The sequence below is a fragment of the Aythya fuligula genome, chromosome 1 (assembly GCF_009819795.1).
Source record: "Aythya fuligula isolate bAytFul2 chromosome 1, bAytFul2.pri, whole genome shotgun sequence".
Classification (NCBI taxonomy): domain Eukaryota; kingdom Metazoa; phylum Chordata; class Aves; order Anseriformes; family Anatidae; genus Aythya; species Aythya fuligula.
The window spans coordinates 96,064,124-96,084,429 of record NC_045559.1 but is presented as its reverse complement, the minus strand read 5'-3'; the positions used below and the strand labels follow the sequence as shown (position 1 = coordinate 96,084,429).

The window sequence follows — 20,306 nt, the reverse complement described above, 5'->3', positions numbered from 1 at the left end:
TGGGGTTGTTTTCTTGTAACTGTTTTTCTGAGTGCTTTTGACCAATGATCTTGTGTGAGACACTGTCCGCCCCTGTTAAGTTCACTATAAAAGTTAGGCTATTCGGGCAATAAAATGGAGCTTGCTGATCACTCATATCGAGTGCGCTTGCCTTCCTTCCGTCGACAACAAATGTCCTCCCAACACTCTACTATTGGTGGATTTAGCCTCCTTAGCTTTCTGTGATGTATGGAACTAGTAGGGTATTAAGTTTGTTGTCTTGATAGTTTGTAATGGTTGTATGCAATAGTTTGCATACCTCTCATGCCTGTATCTTTGAAAGAGTTTGAAAATGATTAATTCAAAACCATTAATGCACTTCTACATTTGTGCAGCTCTTCTATAGCAGTTATTGAAATATGTATTGTGCACACAATTTTCCTTGGGGAAGATGGTATTGGCTACAGACAAAAACACAAGATCAGCAGAGACAGAAATATGTTTTTTTTTAATCAAATCTACAAGGGTTGCTTAAACAGCATCCTATTTCTTGTCAAGATTTTTTGTTTCAGCAGGAATGACAATAGTAATAGCTCCGTAGGCTACTTTATTATTAAATACAAATGGCGAGAAGCTAGCTCTAAGTAACTGAAGAAAACTATTAGAAGACTGGTCAAACCGGACACCTAATGGAGCTGGCCTAGCTTACAACTTCTTTGGTAAACCCTTTGTGGTACCTAATTGATATTTAGAGGCAAGATTTCTTTTTCTCCTAATAGTAATTATATCAGTGTCATTAATAATGGCTGTTGCAAGGTCTTTAGGTTCCTTCCCAAAGGCAAAAATTATATCTGGGCAGAGTCTCTTAGTTATTCACTCTCATTTTATACAGTTTGGAGACCTATTTTTTTCTCTTTTTAGAATCCTTCAGCCTTTCACAGTTCTTCCCTTGGGAAACTAGGTTAATAACAGCAGAATAGCAAAACTGAGAAGCTTGTTTAACATCACTTATTATGCTAAAATAAGCTAGGAGATTTCATTTTAATGATTATCTCCCAAAGCACATTTGTAGTGATTATTTTTTAAAAACATTTGCCAGACATGGTTCATTTCCCAGGAGCTCTGAACAGCCAGGAATGCCAGAAGTGCTCCATGGAGCTCTGTGGGCTCACAGCAACACGTTGATCTGTTCCTGCTGCTTTGGTCAAACAGTAGGGTTTGTTTAGTACTACTGTCCAAAAGCTCTTAATATCCAAATTACTCAGTGCTCTCATTTTTACAAGAACATGCTGAAAATGTAACGAAAATGGCCCCTACATTTCTTGCTTCTGTTAATTTCTGGAACACTTTACTTATAGGGAGCACATTGCTACTTATCCCTCAACTAATTCCAATAATTAAAAAAAAAAATTACAGGAGCAGATTTTTCATTTTAAAAAAGAACAATTAGCATAAGTTTAAGAACTGCTCAGTTGATCATTCAATACTAACACTGTAGTATTCACCATTTCGTACTGAGTATACATTAAAAAAACCTAATTGACTGGTCAGACACCTGAAGGGATCATATGCTCATTGCTGTTTTCCTGCTCCCTAACCCTGTCACCGATATTTACAAAACTTAGGAAGCTTGCAACAGCATCAAGCACAGCATGGCATGCCTAGCAATAATAAAAGGATATGCCTAGAGAAAGAAACAGTACATGCTAGCAATGCTGACACAACAGCAACAACTGAGATATGCCTGCTCCTGACACAGTCCGCTAATTTTGTTTCACCTTCCCAAAACGTCACCCGGAAATTGAGAGGACTGTCTTAACTACATGATGTACTTAGAAAAACTGCCTGTCTTGACTAATGAAAATACGTGGCTTCTTGTCCTTGAGGTTAGGACTCCAGCTGATACTTGAGTAGGGCCAGGTTTGGGGGCAGAGAGTTAAAAAGGAGAGAAAAGAAACATGATGTACATATTGCCTGAGCAGTGCTGAATTCATCTAAAGAAAAGGATGACAAAATGTCTCCTTTGCTAAATCCACACAGCAACATCTGTTGTCCTAAACAGTGATGAGTCACACACCCTAAACTGGCAATTCACATGGGAGAAAATACAGAAATGAAACAACTTGGGCACGTGGGCAAAAGTGAGCGTGGCATGTCTCCAGGGCTCCCAGCAGCATGTTACTGCTGTGCCAGTCATCAGAGTGGCACTGAGCAGAACACCAGATTCTCTGTTCCTCAAAAAAAATGTAGAAAAAATGGCAACGATATCATTTCATACCTTTCTACGTACATTGAGTGCCATATCTTTTTGCTGTCAGAATACATAGTATGCAATATGTGGTACACATGTTTTACGGCTTTGAAATAATATGGTGCATGTATTTCTGGACAGATAGATTTGCTTTAAGCAACAGAATATTATTGTAGGTATACAATTCTGCAAGAGTAATTTAATTCCTCATTTAAAATTTTCCACATTAATTTTTGTAAAAATAGTTCTGTCTTTTAAGATTTGTTGCATGTTGATGTGCTCAAATCTTCACAATATTCCTACCAAGTCAATTTCCTCAAGCTCTCTTACATATTTTCATACTCAAATTCAGGATGCTTCATTTTAATTCATACTAATAAATATTCAAACAAATAGCAGTTTTTGCTTTAATATCGGAATTTAAGTGAGCATCACTCCTCATAGAAGTTAATTAAATAGAGCTGTAGATTGATAGAAAAATTAACAAGGTCATATTTGTTTCCAATTCTTTAAATCTGGTACTTTATCTACCTGCTTCATTGGCTCTTCATCTCTTTTCAAAATCTCATTGGGAAACTAATTTTCCCCGTCTCTACTACTTGGTTGTTTTTTCTCCTTTACTTATTAATCCAATGCTAAATAATAGTGGAGCGGAGGAAAAGTCATATCTGACATCCTACATATCTTGTCTAATCACTGTCATGTAGAGGTGGGTTAAAATTTTTATGTGAAAACTGCTTGTAAATTACGAATTGAATCTGACACCAAAATGAAGCATTTTATTAAAGGGATTTGGCTTTAGTGCAAATTTCACCAATGGACAAGAAAGCAAAGAACCATCAGCCAGTCTTTCCATCCTGCATCCTGCTCCAGAAGATGCTTTCTATTTGCAGATGTCATTGCAATGCCTTGGATATTGCTTGGATGAATCCTATAAAATCTCTTCCCTATAGACCAACATTATCAGCTAATTATTTATTATCTTGTAATACAAAATATAATCCAGCTGGTGTATTTGGGCCATATGGGAGAACTTAAAACTTAATATAGTTTCTGATATGTATACAGCTTGGTATGCTTAACACAGCTCTCAGGGAACATTAATTTTTGATGATTAACTCCGAGGGTTTGGGTGGAAAAGGGGAGGAATAAGCATTTCCCAGTTCAGCCGCACCACCTGAAGTGCAGCTGGTGTGGTTTATATCCACTGTGTACTGTGTTTCCTTTCCCATGAGAGAATTCCTACAGAAGGACTCAGCTTCACTGCAAGGCTGTGGCAAGGTCATATCAGCCTTCATCTGACTTGAGCATGCAACCTTTGTAAAGGTGATCAGATTATGATGCCCTGGAATCTTTCACACTGTAAAAGCTTTAGTCAGTGTCTGAGTAATAGTGTTAAAGTATAAAGAAAAAAAATTGATTTCTGTTAGCAAAGAAACAGAGATTATATTGATATCTGGAGTTTGATTTTTGAAGGGAAAGTCAACAATGCCTATGAAAGAATCTTTTCTTCTAAAAGTACTTTGCTGTTTGTGGAAGATATTAAAGGACTGTAAAATAGAATGGATAAATAACAGACTGTAGAACAGGGTAGACATCCTGTAGCAAGAGAGATAACTTGCAAATGTTTAGTATCTGTGAGGACTACAAAGAAGGTCTTTGAAGAAATGCTTTACAGAGTACATCTTAGATCTCTAAGGTCAAACACTTAATGGATTCTTTGTGTGCTGCAGTGAAGACTCACTTATTGTCTAAGGTGACAAATGTTGCTAACTGTAGCTTTTTCAGAATGATTCCAAATCTACCGGAAATAAGATATTTCAACTACAAAGCCCCAACATGCAGTATTACTTTAGGATCATATTCTCTCTCTGGGTATACCATGTAACTATGCAACAGAAAACTTCTGCTCTTCACTGTGACAGAAACCCATAGCATCTTGGACTAAATTTCTTACAATTTTTGTTTACTTCGCAGGCCAAGTCAGCTCTCAAATTATGTCCTAGGTCACCTCATGTTCCCTACATTTCTGGCTGAAAAGCTGCAGAATAGCAGCCAACCCCGCAAACATGTGTGAGTGTATTCCTAGAACAAAAAATATGTAGGATACATATAGAACTGGCTTACAATTAAATTTTGCTATTTTCTCAAGATTTTCATTTTTAGGGACTGACAAAGGCAAACAATATTTTGTTAAAGTTATGAGTATTTTTCAGCAATTCACTGAAGAAATGAAGGTCATATGGAAGAGGGTGCTTTAAAGCAGTCAAATTACTGAGCTGCTTTATAACATTTTTGAATGAATGTATGGCTTCCATACTTGTAAGCTTGTTGATAGCTTTGTATAACTTCTCTACTTTATTTCTCTATTACTTGGTAGCATCTTTCTCAGAAGATGAGAAACTATTTTTCACAAAGAGATAAGAGGCTTGATCTTTCCATGGTTTCCATGGTGTACAAATTGTATCACACAAGACTGCAAATAAAACTTTCATGCAGATCTAGCACAGTCTAGTCTTATTCCCTTGTTCTGCTTGTTGTGGATATGCATGGGAGGATGCTTCTGTGTATTCTGAGTTCACCACCACTAATTTATCCTACTTACAAAATTGTTGGAAACAGTCCCATTTTGTGGATTGTCCACAGTATTTTGTTAGATGGCTACTGGATTTCTGTAAGCTTACAGATCTTTCACGAAACCATGGGAGCACATGTCAAGAAATGACTTCCATTTACGAGTTGCAGAATTCCTACTGGTTATAATTAAAAGAAAGCATGCTCCCTTAGGGTCCCCAGTGTCTTCTTCATAATTTTGCAAACGTTACCAAGGAGTCTTATAAGAAATAGATGTTCATAGTTATAAAAATTTTAAATCCTGCAGGGTTCTTCAAAGTTTCTTAAAGTTAAGAAACGGATACAACCTGTTGAGACCAGAATATTGAGTGTTTGTACTTGATGGAAACATTCAATTCCTTATATTGTATGTAAGAAGAAAACCTCTTTTCTTTTCTAACAGAAATGACAGGTAATGAAGGATTGAGAAAGGACTGCAAACTCTGTTTCTTTTTACTAATTCTTTTGTATAACAGTACCTAATACAAATGCACACGTTTGTTCATTTTTATTGTTTCCTTAAGACATTAAGAAATTTTCTGAGCTTTTAATATTTAACTTGTTTTTGAGCTTTAGCTCAACTTTTTATTCTCCAGAGGAAGGTCATCTTTGTGGTAAATTCATACTAAATTTGGTTAAATTATTTTCCTTTTATCACATTTCTTGTAATTTTGCAACACCATCCCTATTTTTGTCACTTCTGATAATAGGAATGGTGATATTTTCCCCTTTTGGGGTCATTATAGGAAGCCTGAAAGATTACACTTGCTGTATCTACCCCTGACATTACACAGACTGTGCTATTTAATATGTGGAGTTTCAAGGTGAAGAATACGGAATTTGTTAAAGTTCATGTTAATATTTTCCAACTTTGAGGTAGACACTCTCCTTTTTTTTTTTTTTTTTTTTTAAACAGACAAATCCCATTTGCATTTGGCCACTATACTTACCCAGGAGTATAGTTGTAATGTATGCTTCTTTAGCAATATTTAAATATAATTAAAGTGGTATAGAATCACATTTTGTAATTTAATACTGCAAATCAACAGAGTGTTTTGCAGTATGAGATTATTAATCTCTCTAGAATGTGGTCTTCAAGAGAGCTCTTGCAAATCTGTCACATAGCTGTTCTGCTCAAATAAGTGGCTATGTTACTGTTAGGTGCTGGAGTATTTGTCTCTCATTCCATCTATTACATAGCACTGACGGAGAGCGTATAAGTTCTACCTTAACAACAAAAGGTGTACTGGAGAGCTATGCATGTAGTCCAGTTAGTGATTTAGGGAGAAAATAATCCCTGTACAACAGTACTGGAAGATGCCAGCAGTGCATTTATCCCCCCCCCCCTAAGAGGGAGGAGAAGTTAATAGTTAAAAGATACTCCTTATGCATTACAAAAGGTGAAAATAGAAAATGGTTCTTTTTTTTTCTTTTTTCTTTTTTTTTTTATTTTTTGTAGAAATGGACAGGAGCAGTTAAAACTATATATATCACAGGGCCACAAAGCCTGTTTCTCTAGTCTTGTATAATGGACAGGACTTACCAATATGTAGATCTCTAAGAAGAGCTATTTGCCTTGTCACTCAGTATTGACAGATATTGGCAGATGATCTATTGATAAAAGATTTTTATAAATATGAGCTTTGTAATTTAACATCCATATGAATGGTTTTGGATATTTGTTCCCATATAATTGAATAAAAACTTGCTATTTATCTATTTTAATTCACTTGGTTATTTTAATATAAATAAACAAAAAAGGGCAGTGCTAGTCATAGTATAGTTTGCTATGGTAATGGATCAAAACTTGAAAGAGTTCCATCATTGTAGGAAAATAAAGTTTCCTTGCTTGACTGCCAAATGTTCTAAACAAACTGTTTTCTCCCTCTAGCTATACTATTAAAATTACTTGGATTTTCCCCAGTTTACCCTTTTTTTCTGCATCATTAAAGCTGCATAATCTCAATAGAGAAGGGCAGCCAAGGAAGGAAATTCTGATATTTACAGAGCCTATCATCCCTAAATCTGTCTTTCATGCCTTGGCCTATATTACTGTTCTTTGTGGTCTTCTCACTTATCCATTAGTTCCATTGTGACTTTTAGATGGGGACAAAGAAACAGCAAGAACTGATTTAGCAGATTACTCTTTAAGATATGCACATCAAGAAATTCTTTCCTATGTTTCAAGGAATAAAGACATTGATTTGCACTAAATTTTTACACTAGTGCTAGGCCCTGTAGCTAACTGGAAACAATTAAATGTTCTACATGTATGCTTTGGAAAAAGCAGGCTTCAGATTATGCTTTTGTAGGACATGCTGTCTGTCACCTTGTACCTTTTCCTGTAATGCATGCTGTTGCCCACTGCCATGCAGTTTCTATCTCTTGTAACCCCCTAAATGAGGCTAATGAACTCTATCATTTAAGCACAGATTATTGCTAAATAATAGCACAAAATGAAATTACATTGATGTTCTCCTTTGATATATTGTTTCAGTGCCACTTCAATGTAAAGCTTTTACAGTCTATGCATCAAAACATGCTCAATTATACAATCCATTTATCCATGTTCATAATTGCTGCTACTATGAGACAGGTATATCTACTGCCTGCCTGCTGCTCTATTTGGTTCTGACATGAAACAAGACAGTCATTAACAAGTCAGAAGTGCAACAACAAAAAATCTGTACAAAATCCAACAAAAAATGTCTGCTTATAAAGCATTGTATATGGGATTGAGTGAAAGGTTTAAAATACTATTTTTTTAAGTACAAAAATAACAAAACATATTGATCTTTAGGAACTGAGTTGGGGTGATGCTGTAAGTGTGACCTACTTTCTCATAGTACTTGATCTCGTAGTCCAGAATGGCTCCATGGGGAAAGTCCGGCTCTTGCCAGGAGAGGGCAATGCTGTTTTGGGAAGCCCAGTCCTTCCTTACCATACCTATCAAGGAGGGTGCTGAAAGGGAAAAGGATAACTAAGGGTTAAAGACGAAGTACACGGTTTATCCTTTCATCCCACTGTCTTAGGATACCAACCCGTGGTAACTTTGAGTGACCTCCAGGCAGAAAAGCATGACAGATGGCAATTCTCAGGGAAACCATATAACCTGGAATTAACATTGCAAGTACACACCAGTAACTCCTTCATTAAAGTGCAGACCAGCTTCTGAAAAATAGCTATATACAAAAATACAGAAATGTCTTTTCTGTCTCTCCCAGAAAAAGGGGCCCGTGCCAGTCCCCACCGCTGGCTGTGCACAACCAGGATGCGCTGCTGGCTCTGAGGACATCGCATCCAGAGCAGAACCATGTTTCAGAAACAGTAAATTCAAAACTCAGGATACTCTGCTTTAAATGTCATAGCTCAGCTGTGTAAAATGTACTTTTGATTTACCCCTAGGGGTAAAATAATGTGACACAACTTAAAACAGATGTAACGTGTTCTGTTTCTGCTAGCTGGGCTGACAGAAGCAAGAGTGTTTCAGCCCGTCAGGGAGGTGGCTGTGTGTATGTAATACCCAGCTTGTTTGAGGAGGCCAAGGGCAGGGACAGGGTTATGGGCAAGCCATGGCAGCAAAGGTGCCCGAAGCCTACCTGAAGCACTTGACAGTGTAGGTCTGCGGCAGCGCAGTGAGCAGGAACCATTTCCAGCAGTTTATGGAAGGGGCCTAACATGGGTGGATGCACCCAAGAGCCAAACTATCTCACTGTGGGGCTAAGTGATTTTAAGAATTGGATTTGCTGCCCTTTTGGAGAAGAAGGATCAGTGCCTACTATGTAATAATGTCAAATGGTGCAAAAATTCAATTCTGGAAAACTCTTTGCTTATTTTATTAATCTGGTCGAGTATGGCAAAGAAAGCCTAGTATTCTCCTGACACTAAAGCTGCTTTACTTGTACTGACGTGCAGCTTTCCCAAATGTCACAACAAAACCAATCACATTGTTCAACAGTCTTGAAGACAACCAAGAAGGTTGAACAAACCTGCTCCCAAGCAGCACATCTGGGTCCTGACAACTTCCTGAGGTTGTCTCCCACAAAAAACGTGCTTCCAGTGGTTCACAGTTTACCCTATTTGTCATTCAAGTAACATATACCACTTTATTGCACACCCTCCTGCACTCCTCTCTTTTATGAATCTTACTTAACCTCTTCTAAGCTTCTAAGGAGCTGTCTCCTAAAAATAACACGCTTTTATGACTTCAGGTTTTATCTTTTGGGTGAAGGAGTCTCCCTAGGAAAATAAAATAAGAAACTGCATCTAGTCACAAAATTCTGTGCCTTTGTTTTCTTTCTTGTAAATATTTCAGGACGTTTAAGAGATGAAAACAATCAATAAACTCTAGAAAGCAAACGAACACTAAAGAAAACAAAACTGATTGTTTTCCTTTGAAAGAAGGGAAGCTCTACACACAGACATGCATATAACAATCTCCTTCTCTGTGACAGTGAGAGAAAATAAACTTTTATCCACTTTCAGTCCTCCCTGTGGATAACTATAGTGTAGTATAACAATCCAGTCCACTTTGATGTAAAAAAAGCCAACAGCCCAACACATGATACTGAATGAAAAAAAAAAAAAACATACACATACCAACAATGATATTAAGTGTATAAAATAGCTTACACAAGAAACTTTTCCACACCTGCAATTATGCCATTTAACCACAGGTTAACGAAGGGAATGACTGAAAAAAAAAAAAAAAGGAAAAAGAATTCCTGCCTTGCTGAATAAAGGATTAATGTATTTTTCAGGAAGCCCTTAAACAGTATAATGGAAGTACAAATAAATAAATAAAAGGCATTCATAAATTTTGGGCAAAAATGTTATCCCTGGGTACATATAAATACTCCCCCAGTTAAAATGATATTTTTGTTCTTGAAAATTGAGGGTGAAGCTGAGCTCTCGTAATTTTACTCTGGGGTAAAATCAGCTACTCCAAGCAGGGAACACAGACCAGTCTGTTTAAAGGAAATCACGAGGTAGCAAAAATGGATTTGTATTTGTGAAACACTGATCAAGGGCCTATGAGGGCAATTCCTCATATACATTTGTTTACTGTTTGTTGTTTTCAGTCATTCACTGGCATCAAGATGTGATTTAGAGGTGGAGTCTATGGGAGCTTTGCAGATTTGTCTGATACACCCTGTGTGCCTGTTCATGCCTGACGGACCTCCTCAGCTGGGCCACCTTCCTCAGCACACTGTGGCTTCATCACACTGTGTTGTGGGTTCATTAATCTAATAACCAAATCCTTGCAAAAACATCCAGTTTGATTAGAGAAAGCACCAGGTTAAAATGCAAATATAATTATACGCATGGTCTTTCTGGGCTTTTCAAAATACAAACCACCAGTATTACACTTCTTCATATTATGACCTAACCTTTGTATGCTTTTCATACACACTGCATGTGGTGCATTTTTCTTTGAGTTCTGATTTAAAAACTTATATGACAATTTAAGTTTGTATTCAGCCTGAGTTCACTGCAGTGACTCTTCCATTTGAGCAAGTGCATGTCACAGAATCACAGAATTGTCTAGGTTGGAAGAGACCTCAAGATCATCAAGTCCAACCTCTGACCTAACACTAACAAGTCCTCCACTAAACCATATCCCTAAGTTCAACATCTAAACGTCTTTTAAAGACCTCCAGGGATGGTGACTCCACCACTTCCCTGGGCAGCCTGTTCCAATGCCTCACAACCCTCTCAGTAAAGAAGTTCTTCCTAATATCCAACCTAAAACACCCCTGGCACAACTTAAGCCTGTTCCCCCTCGTCCTGTCACCAGGTACGTGGGAGAATAGACCAACCCCCACCTTGCTACAGCCTCCTTTAATGTACTTATAAAGAGCGGTAAGGTCGCCCCTGAGCCTCCTTTTCTTCAGGCTGAACAAGCCCAGCGTCCTCAGCCGCTCCTCGTAGGAGTTGTTCTCCAGACCCCTCACCAGCTTCGTCGCCCTTCTCTGGACTCGCTCGAGCACCTCCATGTCCTTCTTGTAGCGAGGGGCCCAAAACTGAACACAGTACTCGAGGTGCGGCCTCACCAGAGCCGAGTACAGGGGGACAATCACTTCCCTAGCCCTGCTGGCCACACTGCCAGGATGCCATTGGCCTTCTTGGCCACCTGAGCACACTGCTGGTTCATACTGTTAGTGTTAGGTCAGAGGTTGGACTCAATGATCTTGAGGTCTCTTCCAACCTAGAAATTCTGGGATTCTGTGATTCTGTGACTATCCACCAATACTCCCAGATACTTCTCTGCCAGGCAGCTTTCCAACCTCTCATCTCCCAGCCTGTAGCTCTGCTTGGGGTTATTGCGCCCCAGGTGCAGGACCCGGCACTTGGCCTTGTTGAACTTCATGCAGTTGACCTCAGCCCATCGGTGCAGCCTATCCAGATCCTCCTGCAGAGCCTTCCTGCCCTCAAGCAGATCGACACACGCACCTAGCTTGGTGTCATCTGCGAACTTACTGAGGGTGCACTCAATGCCCTCATCCAGATCATCGATAAAGATATTAAAGAGGACCAGCCCCAGTACCGAGCCCTGGGGCTCATAACACAGTCGGTGTAACAGAAGATCAACTCAAACACTCAGTATCAGAAGCAGCCCATGTCTTCTCCCCAGGAAACAACTCAGTAGCAAAGTAATGGAAGAAAAGATTACTTCAGCCCTCTTGTAAACCAGCTCTGCTTGACCTGCACTTGAAACCAAAAATCCTATGCAGCAAGGCTCATGTCACACCTGTACCACAGCACCATCAAAATGTGAAGGTACGTACATAAGGCTCCGAATACAAGAATAATTATTTTGTTTCTACTAGGGTACCGAGTAAAAATTAGGACTTTTTCTTTTTTAAGGCTTTTTTTTTTTGAAGCCTCAAAAGACTTATCATTAACTATTTCTTAATTGTTCAGAAGAATGATCCTACTATTTGTCACACACAGATTATCTATTCACATCTCAGAGGAAATAATTACTTAGAAAAAGAAAAGGATTCCAGTCAGAAAGTTATTGTTCAAAGAAATGGGCAAATAAGACTAAGTAATTAAAAGCCGCAGCTAGCTCAGTTTCTATTTCTTTAGTTCTTGTGAAGTGTTTTTAAAAACAGTACTTTCTGTAGAGAAATTTCAGCTTCTTATATGAGTTGCTCACTAGAGCAGAAGTTATTTAGACCCTAAAGATCCTACCCATTTATTGTTTGAGCTCTCTAACTGTGAAATTGTAAGATAGGTAAATCCTATTTGCTCATTTATAAAGATTTCTCTAATGTTCCTATGATGAATCAATGGGACATTCTTTTAATTAGTTATTTCAAATCCAGAAGCTGCAGGAGAGCTCTAATTTGGTTACCCAATGAAACCATTTGGAAAAAAAAAATGCTTAGAAGCCCAGCATGGCTTTTAATCACTTTAATGGCAGCATTTTCTTGCCATTGGTACTAAGCTGAAGGATGGTTTCTGGCTCTTGAGCTCAGTGTTGATCTCTGTTTCGTACTGAGGATTCTTTGCACCATCTGCTCTCTACGTTTTCCTCTACACTGTTATAAATTTCTTGAATTGCAATGAGTCATCTACAGTTCTGTCAGCTCCTCATTTAATTTAGTCTGATAAGTTCCTTTGTTTTTTCAGAATTGAATTGAAAGTTCATTCCTTAATTCAGAGTGAGCTTTTTTTATTCTAAATGCCTTTGGCTTCTCTCCTTTTCAGAATCCCTTTTCTCATACACTATATAGAAGGCAGAAAATGTGTATTTCAAACGATGGTTGGAATTTAGTATCGTTTCTCTAGAGAGTTTCTCTTCTTCCTAGATTGACTTCCATTATCTGTAACTGATTTCAAAACAGTGATCTGTAGGAGAAGCTTTTATCCTTGAGTCCATGTTCTAATTTTCAAATTTCTTGTTTCATATTGTTAAAAGTAGGCACAGAATTTCCAACATTTCTTACCTGGTTTCTGGGGCTAAACGAATTTGATATATTGCCCACTCATTATAAAGAAGCCTTAGACCCAGCAGTTGCTGATAGCAAAAGCTAACCTGATGTCTGTCTTTATTCGGACTACTCTACCTCTCTAGTATTTTATTTCTAATCTTATTTCTCTAGCGAAGAGAAACCATGTCAGCGCACTGGCATTTTACTGGCTGTCGGAACAAGCCCTAATAGGAATGTGTAAACACATTTGTGTTAAAAAACTACCATCAAACAAACAAGATAAGCTACATCATCATTCTCCCCTTTCCTCCTTTCCTCCCTGCACTGTGTCTGTTTTGCCAAGGTGAATGAAGTGTCAGCACACACAAATCTGGGGCAGCAGAGGGATCTGAAGTGCACACGTGGTGTGGTGAGGACTGCAACTCAAGTCATTTAGACACCATCCTCACAGGAAGGCTAATGATCTTCATGTGTAAAATACTGCTATTGGGAATAACGTGGTTTAATTTACTTAGGCGTTTCTATACCATCACCATTACCAATAATAATCAGAATTGCAATAAATACAGGTTATTCTTTCCTTGAGACCCCTGCCTGCTTCAAGACACAGGAAAGACTATACTCACTGAAATATAGAGCTTTATCACATTTTCTGAATAAAGCTTTCCCAGCCAAGGAAGGAATCTGGCCTTCACCCTACCTGTTCTTTCTCTCCTTCCTTGGCTACTTCCCAACTGAAGTTGAGAGAGAACACTGACTTAGGCCCTCTCAGCAACCAGTCTTTTTTTTGCAAACTCATTAATTGAATTCTCCTAGTTTCCTATGACACAGGTAGAGGAAGAAACATACTTTAGCATCCTCCAAGGAGCCTGCTTTCCTCTTGTCATTACATTAAGGGAAGGACCGTTGCAGGTGGAAGAATCATAGAATCATTAAGGTTGGAAAAGACCTCCAAAATCATCTGGTCCACCCATCACCCTGCCACCAATGTCACCTGCTAAACCATGCCCCTAAGCACCATGTCCAACCTCTCCTTGAACACCCCCAGAGACAGTGACACCACCATCTCCCTGGGCAACCCATTCCAAAGCTTGACTACTCTTTCTGAGAAGAATTGTCTCCTAATTCCTAACCTAAACCTCCTCTGGCTCAACTTGAGGCCACTCCCTCTAGTCCTATCATTAGTTACCTGCGAGAAGAGGCCAACCCCCAGCTCCCCACACCTTCCTTTTAGGTAGTTGTAGAGAGCAATAACGTCTGCCCTGAGCCTCCTCTTCTCCAGACCAAACAACTCCAGTTCCCTCAGCCGCTCCTCGTAGGACTTGTTCTCCAGGCCCTTCACCAGCTTCGTAGCCTTTCTCTGGACACGCTCAAGCACCTCCATGTCCTTCTTGTAGCGAGGGGCCCAAAACTGAACACAGTACTCGAGGTGCAGCCTCACCAGAGCAAAGTACAGGGGGACGATCACCTCCCTGGTCCATGACTACACTATTCTTGATACAAGCGAGGATGCTGTTGGCCTTCTTGACCACCTGGGCACACTACCAGGTTGTGTTCAGGTGAGCATCAACCAGCACCCCCAGATCCTTTTCTTCTGCAAAAGCTTTTCAGCCACTCTCCCCCAAGCCTGTAGTGCTGCATGGGGTTGTTGTGGCCACAGTGCAGGAACCAGCACTTAGCCATGCTGAACCTCATCCCATTGGCCTCTGTTCATTGACCCATCCTGTCCAGGTCCCTCTGCAGGGCCTCCCTACCCTCTGGCAGATCGACAAGAAGAAATATCAGCGCTGTGAGGACTAATTTAAGTTGACTTTGGTTTCATGAAGACATGGTTTCATGTCTGTGTTGGTCAGAAAACTAAAGAAGATGGGTTTACTGTTCTTTAAAAGAAAAAAAGACATTTTTAAGCTTATAATATATAACAGGTAAATGGTATCAATTAATTTACACATGAAACTATGCATAACACTACAAAAGCTATTGGTACCTAATTATCCAAACGCCATTCAACAGAAATTTTAGGAAATTAATGAAACAGATTATGGTGTAAGTACATTAACTTTCTAATGTTTTGTCCTATTGCTTAATTACGATGCTATAAAGTTATTTAGTAAAGCACCAATAGTATTAGATTATAAGGCAAAAAGTTGTCTATATTTGTATTTCTCATTATAAATACAGCCATACTGTATTTATAAATAAAAAGTGTCATTTTTTTTCAAACCATATGGACTATTTCAAACAGTATGGACTATTTATAACTGTTAATCATAGAGATGTACCAAGGTCCAGTATTATTCTGGGTACTAAAAACCTTTCCACTTCTTTCTATACCAGAAAAATGCTATTATATTTACTCCTTATTTCTCTAGCCTAGATTCTGTAACTATATTAGAATTTCTATACTATTTGATGCTGAGTATGATTTTATATTTATGAGTATGATTTTATACATAGCAATAAATGAACTCTGGGTTTTTATTCATGATCCCACACTTGGAAAAATTGTTATTTCAGGACACTGTAGGAAAAAAATATTGATTTTACTTCTGATTCTGGAAAGTCTGTAAGGGAGGTAATAAGCAATAAAAAGATTTTTTTCTTAGGGGAGACATATTACTCCAGTAGCAGAACTGGAAGTAATGAAATAACATTTCCTGATCAATGATAATGTCTTCTGTATTATTAGCATTTGTGCTATTTACCAAGGAAGGATTTACCAGGGAAGCTAAAATGCCAAAACCATTCAGCCTTCATCACTAATGCTACCTGTGATACATATTCTTGGTCAAATGACAAGTATACAGTAGTGCTGCCAATTGTCTCCAGCAGCCTTCGTTCCTACAATATGATTATTAGCCCTCCAGCAGAATTCATTTCATTCTTTCTTTCTTTTGTGTTTGTTTGTTAATATTTCTATCTTTGTAGGATAAGGGATAAGGGAAGAGACTATTTTATGAGTGAGGAATGTGATAGGGATTCAGGAGACCCATGTTTATATCTTTTCCGGTCGCACTTTAGAGATTTTCTTTAATATCTGTGACTGAGCTATCCTAACCTACAACAGGAATGTCAATACTTCCATTACTTCCAGTATGAAAGCACTTCTATATAAGTGTTTATATGGGGGGCTGTATAAAGGCTAAAAATTTTTAGATTAACCACAAGTTCACATAGAAAATCTCCAGTAAGTATGAACATAATTTTTTTTTTTTAAATAAAAAATGTAGTCTCTAATGAATCACTATATTTTAAAGATGTGTACATGGCTGAAACATCTTTGTGTTTATCCTTAATTCGGTAATAATTACTTTTCTTATCATACAAGGCTGCTTCCAATTAGTACAGGGACTAGATAAGATACTTGATTCTTCACATAATAGAGTTTCTTATCTTCCTAATCACTTCAGTGGTAATTTACAGTTATAATGCTTGGAGGGTATACTATTACTGGCTCGAACTTTGGAGTTCAAATTTGAATATGGACTTTTCCTGACAAGGCATTAGCAAATTAACAACTTGGGGTGTAAAATAATGTTTTTAGTTTATATTCTTACACTAGTTCCCTAAAGGTTTGCATTCAAAAGACAGCATACCAGTACACTTCTTTTGAAGCACTTCATTTACTTAAAAAATATGCCTCCAGCAAGCTATAATTACTATCTTTCCCTCCATTTTAAATTCTTTCCCCTTGCAGATTTTCTTTGCTTGCTCAGAAATGGTGGGAAGAAGCCAAGTGAACTTAATCCCATTATTAAAAAACAGATTCTGCTACAGTGTTCTGGGCTAAAGGTCATGGCAGATGTAACCCCCAAATCTCTTCCAGGATAAATGCAGATTCAACATCATTTTTTTCTACTACGTTCCGTAACACAATTCTTTATTCCTTGCTGCCGAGTTTCTCTCTAATCTGTTGTTGGTCTTACGTATTAAGACAATAATTATTCACCCATACAATTTTTCAACACTACAGATTTTCTTTCACTTGCAGAACATGCTGCCATTCATTATTTTACAAGCTTGAGACAGAAGCACTCCTAGATCTTTACTACTAACAAGACTTGCTCAGTCCCTGTTCCTTCAAAACGGATTGTATCAGGAGATATTTAAAAGAAATTCTTTAAAATAAAGTCTTACCACCTGTCAGCCTGTATGGCCGTTCTGTTCTGTCTGATGAGGTGTATGTGTGAAACACGCCCTCAAAATTAAATGTTTTGTATTTTATTTTAAAGTATTTTGCATAATTACTACTACAGTAAACAATTTAAAATATTTTAATGATGTTTCTTTAAATTACATTAGCTAAAATAATCACACAAATCTGTTCCAAGAATGTATGTTTTAAGGAGTTACTTTATATGCTGTGTATTTCTGAACCAAGCAGGATAACCTCAGTTCAAAAAAGCTCAGTGGAAATGTAAACTTTCAGGAATCGTATGCAAACCAAAAAACCTGTAAAACTGAAAAGAGTCCCCTGCCATATAAATGGAAATAATGTCAAATCAATGCTCTCTCACAGTCAAAGGGATTTGCACCATAATAATCAAATTCTTGGCTCCTTTCCATTGCCTTTTATTGCTGGAGCTGCCAATATGTGGTTTAAAGATGTAATAGGTCACTGGGAATCCTGCTGAGGGGCCAGCTCCCCCAAAATTAGAGGTTAGCTGTCCTTGCTTGGCAGAAGACAAAATTATGGTTGTATGGCACCGGCATATGAGCTCAAGTCAGGTAGCAGCATATATAGCTGAATTACACAGCAAGAACATGGTATCAGGTACCCATAGTACCCTTCATTTCATCTCCTTCTCCCAGGCATTTTGTTCTGGATCAGGTGATGGGCTGCTTGATGGCACCGGGAAATGTATAAGAGACCCCCCTGCCCCAAGTAGATCACTTTCCTTCCCATCACCTGTTATGATGACTGTAAACCCTGCAGCAAAAGTAACAGGATACGTGTTCATAAGCAGAAATTTTTCTGCTTTTGCAAACTCAAATGTTACGTGCTGTATTGCTCACAATTCCTCCCGACTCAGATGTTGCCACTCTTTGCTGTATACAATTTCAAATCAGTGTGCATGCTTCTGGGGAACCACTCCTGACATGCAGGATTCCTCCTAAAAATGATGTCAGGGTCGCTTATAACGTTTCCTTTCTAGGAAATTTGTGTTAAAAGAGAAGGAGGTGGAAGAAATTGGTTTACCAGCAGAATCAGATTGCAACTATAATGCTGTTAATCAGCATGAAAAAAGATGTGCTGCAGCCAATGTGTTATGTGAGTTATAAATATCGAGCCAGCACTGCTAGGTGCCCTATGATGCAGGGACAACCTGTGGTGACACATTTGTCCGAAGAACCTTGTTTTCAGATGCCTAATGTAACCTGGGAATTGGTATAAATTTATTGGAAATACAACTTGAGGTTAAGAAGGCGTCATTTATTGCAGCAAGATGTCATTATGGAGACAGAGCTGTAAGTAAGTCTCATTCAGCAACAACCCCTCCAGGGTCAAGTGGAACCAAATTGCTCTGCAGAACTTCCTGCTGCTAAATTGATCACAGAAGTTTGAAAATGAAATAAGCAGGTTAAATAGCACTAGGAAATCTGCAATCTTTTCACTCCATTAATTGCTAGTCATCCTGCGATGTAAGAGACAAGCCTAAAATGTACAATAGTTTGAGGAAATCTTCCCTGCTCTTGTTTATATCAAAATATGAAACTACAGATTGTAGGTCATTTTCTGTCAAACAGTACTTTACAGGTCTGAAAGAGGTTTTTGTATTAGCAAGAAAATAATAAATATTTTATTTGAACACCTTCTCTGAACCTTCTGTAAAAGCTGTTTGTTGGCATGTGCAGAGAATGTCAGAGCTACTGTACTTTAATATTCTCAGTTAATGTAAGTACATACAGACGCAGATACATCTGATACTGACTTAAAATGTACATCTTCCAACAATTCTCCCACAAATGTTGGTTCTTACAGAGCATTTCCTTTAACAGTGATGTACAATAGATATGCCCTCATAAATTGATTTTCCCAGTGACATTAAAAAAATATATATATATTACATACATAAATGCTAAAACCACTCCAAAGGTATGTTGTTACCTGCTCTTTACAAAAAATAATTAGAAATGATAATAGCTATCATTTAATATGCCTCTGCAAACAGTTTTATGTGCATGGTTTATGTGTATCCTTTAAATCTTTAGTGTGCATACCTATGCACAGAAAAGCACACCCTTTTAAACCCTGGCATATAGACTCACAGGACAGACAATGTGAAGTACTTCCAGAAGACCAGTATGTTACTGGCTTGTACTTGAGGCACATGAATCGCTGAAAAGCACTGTTGCTGTCAAATGTATGTTAGGTGTTCAACTTCTTGTCAAAGAATCACAGATGAATAGAATCACAGAACGGCTGGCGTTTGCAGGGACCTCTGAAGATCATCTAGTCAACCCCCCTGCAAACCAGGATCACCTATAGCACACTGTGCAGGATGGCATCCAGAAGGGTTTTGATTATCTCCAGAGAAGGAGATTGCAAGGACCTTCCCACAAGCTTGCAGGGGGGTGAGGCGAGGGGGATTGGTGTGATGCGGCTGTGGTGCCTGTGACAGCACAAAGGATGAGTCACATGGGGCAGCTGTTATAAGGGCCAGCAGCAGCAGCGCCACCACACTGTGGCCTTGGCCGTCGGTGAGTGCGGATCGCACCTCCTGCAAGCCATGGCTCTCCTGATCTTCCTCGCCCTGGCTGTGCTGGGCATTGCCCAGAAGCCGTGGCTGGTGAACGATCAACTGGATAGAGATGACTGTGAGAGAATGCAGCAGTACGCGGAGCAGATGATTGAGGGCATGACTCAGCTGGTGCAAGAGATGGAGGAGAGGAACCAGCAGCAGAGCTGGGTGGCCCTGGGAGCTCTGCTCTTCACCGCGTTGAAGCAGTGGCAGTTCTGGGCCTTGGTCAAGCTCCTTGTCCTGGTCTTTGGGCTCTGCCGCTGGCTCAGGAAACGGAGCCGTGAACCAGGCAGCAGCAATAGCGAACACGGCACCTCTACAGGAGAGGAGGAGAACAACGATGATGGCGATGACACAGACGAAGACAGTGACTCTGATGACAGCTGGGATCTGGGCAGAGTTTGGGCGGATAGCACCCAGTGGCCGGCGCCAGGCATGGCTGACAAGTGCCAGATGGTGGAGGAGCTGGTGGAGGAACTTCTTGGTGCCTGCCAAGGACTCTTCGGGAACTGTCTCTTCAACCCACGGCTGCAGCCGGCCATCGGCATAGGCTGCCTCTACGAAGGCTGGAGTGCCCGGGAAGACAACGTCCTGTACCGCCTGCTCGTGCCCCTGAGGCCTCCCCCCGGGCACGCCTTCCACCCGGAGCTGGGTGCCAAGGGGAAGACGCCAGCGACGAAGCCCGGCCTGCGCGTGGAGCTGGAGTGCGCCTGCGTGAGGGAGCGGCTGGTGGGGGACATGCTGTGCTTCCTCCACCACCCCGAGGATGAGCTGAGGAGA

General features: G+C 39.4%; 1 protein-coding gene across 5 annotated transcripts in view; it reads right to left on the bottom strand.

Moving 5' to 3' along the window:
* EPHA6 (EPH receptor A6) overlaps positions 1 to 20,306 on the bottom strand; it is a 513,331-nt gene that overhangs the window by 154,419 nt on the left and 338,606 nt on the right. For all 5 annotated transcript variants that reach the window (XM_032187197.1, XM_032187216.1, XM_032187206.1 and 2 more), the window contains one exon: positions 7,680 to 7,804. In XM_032187197.1, coding sequence (XP_032043088.1) covers positions 7,680 to 7,804 — 125 coding nt within the window. The remainder of the gene's footprint in view (positions 1 to 7,679; positions 7,805 to 20,306) is intronic.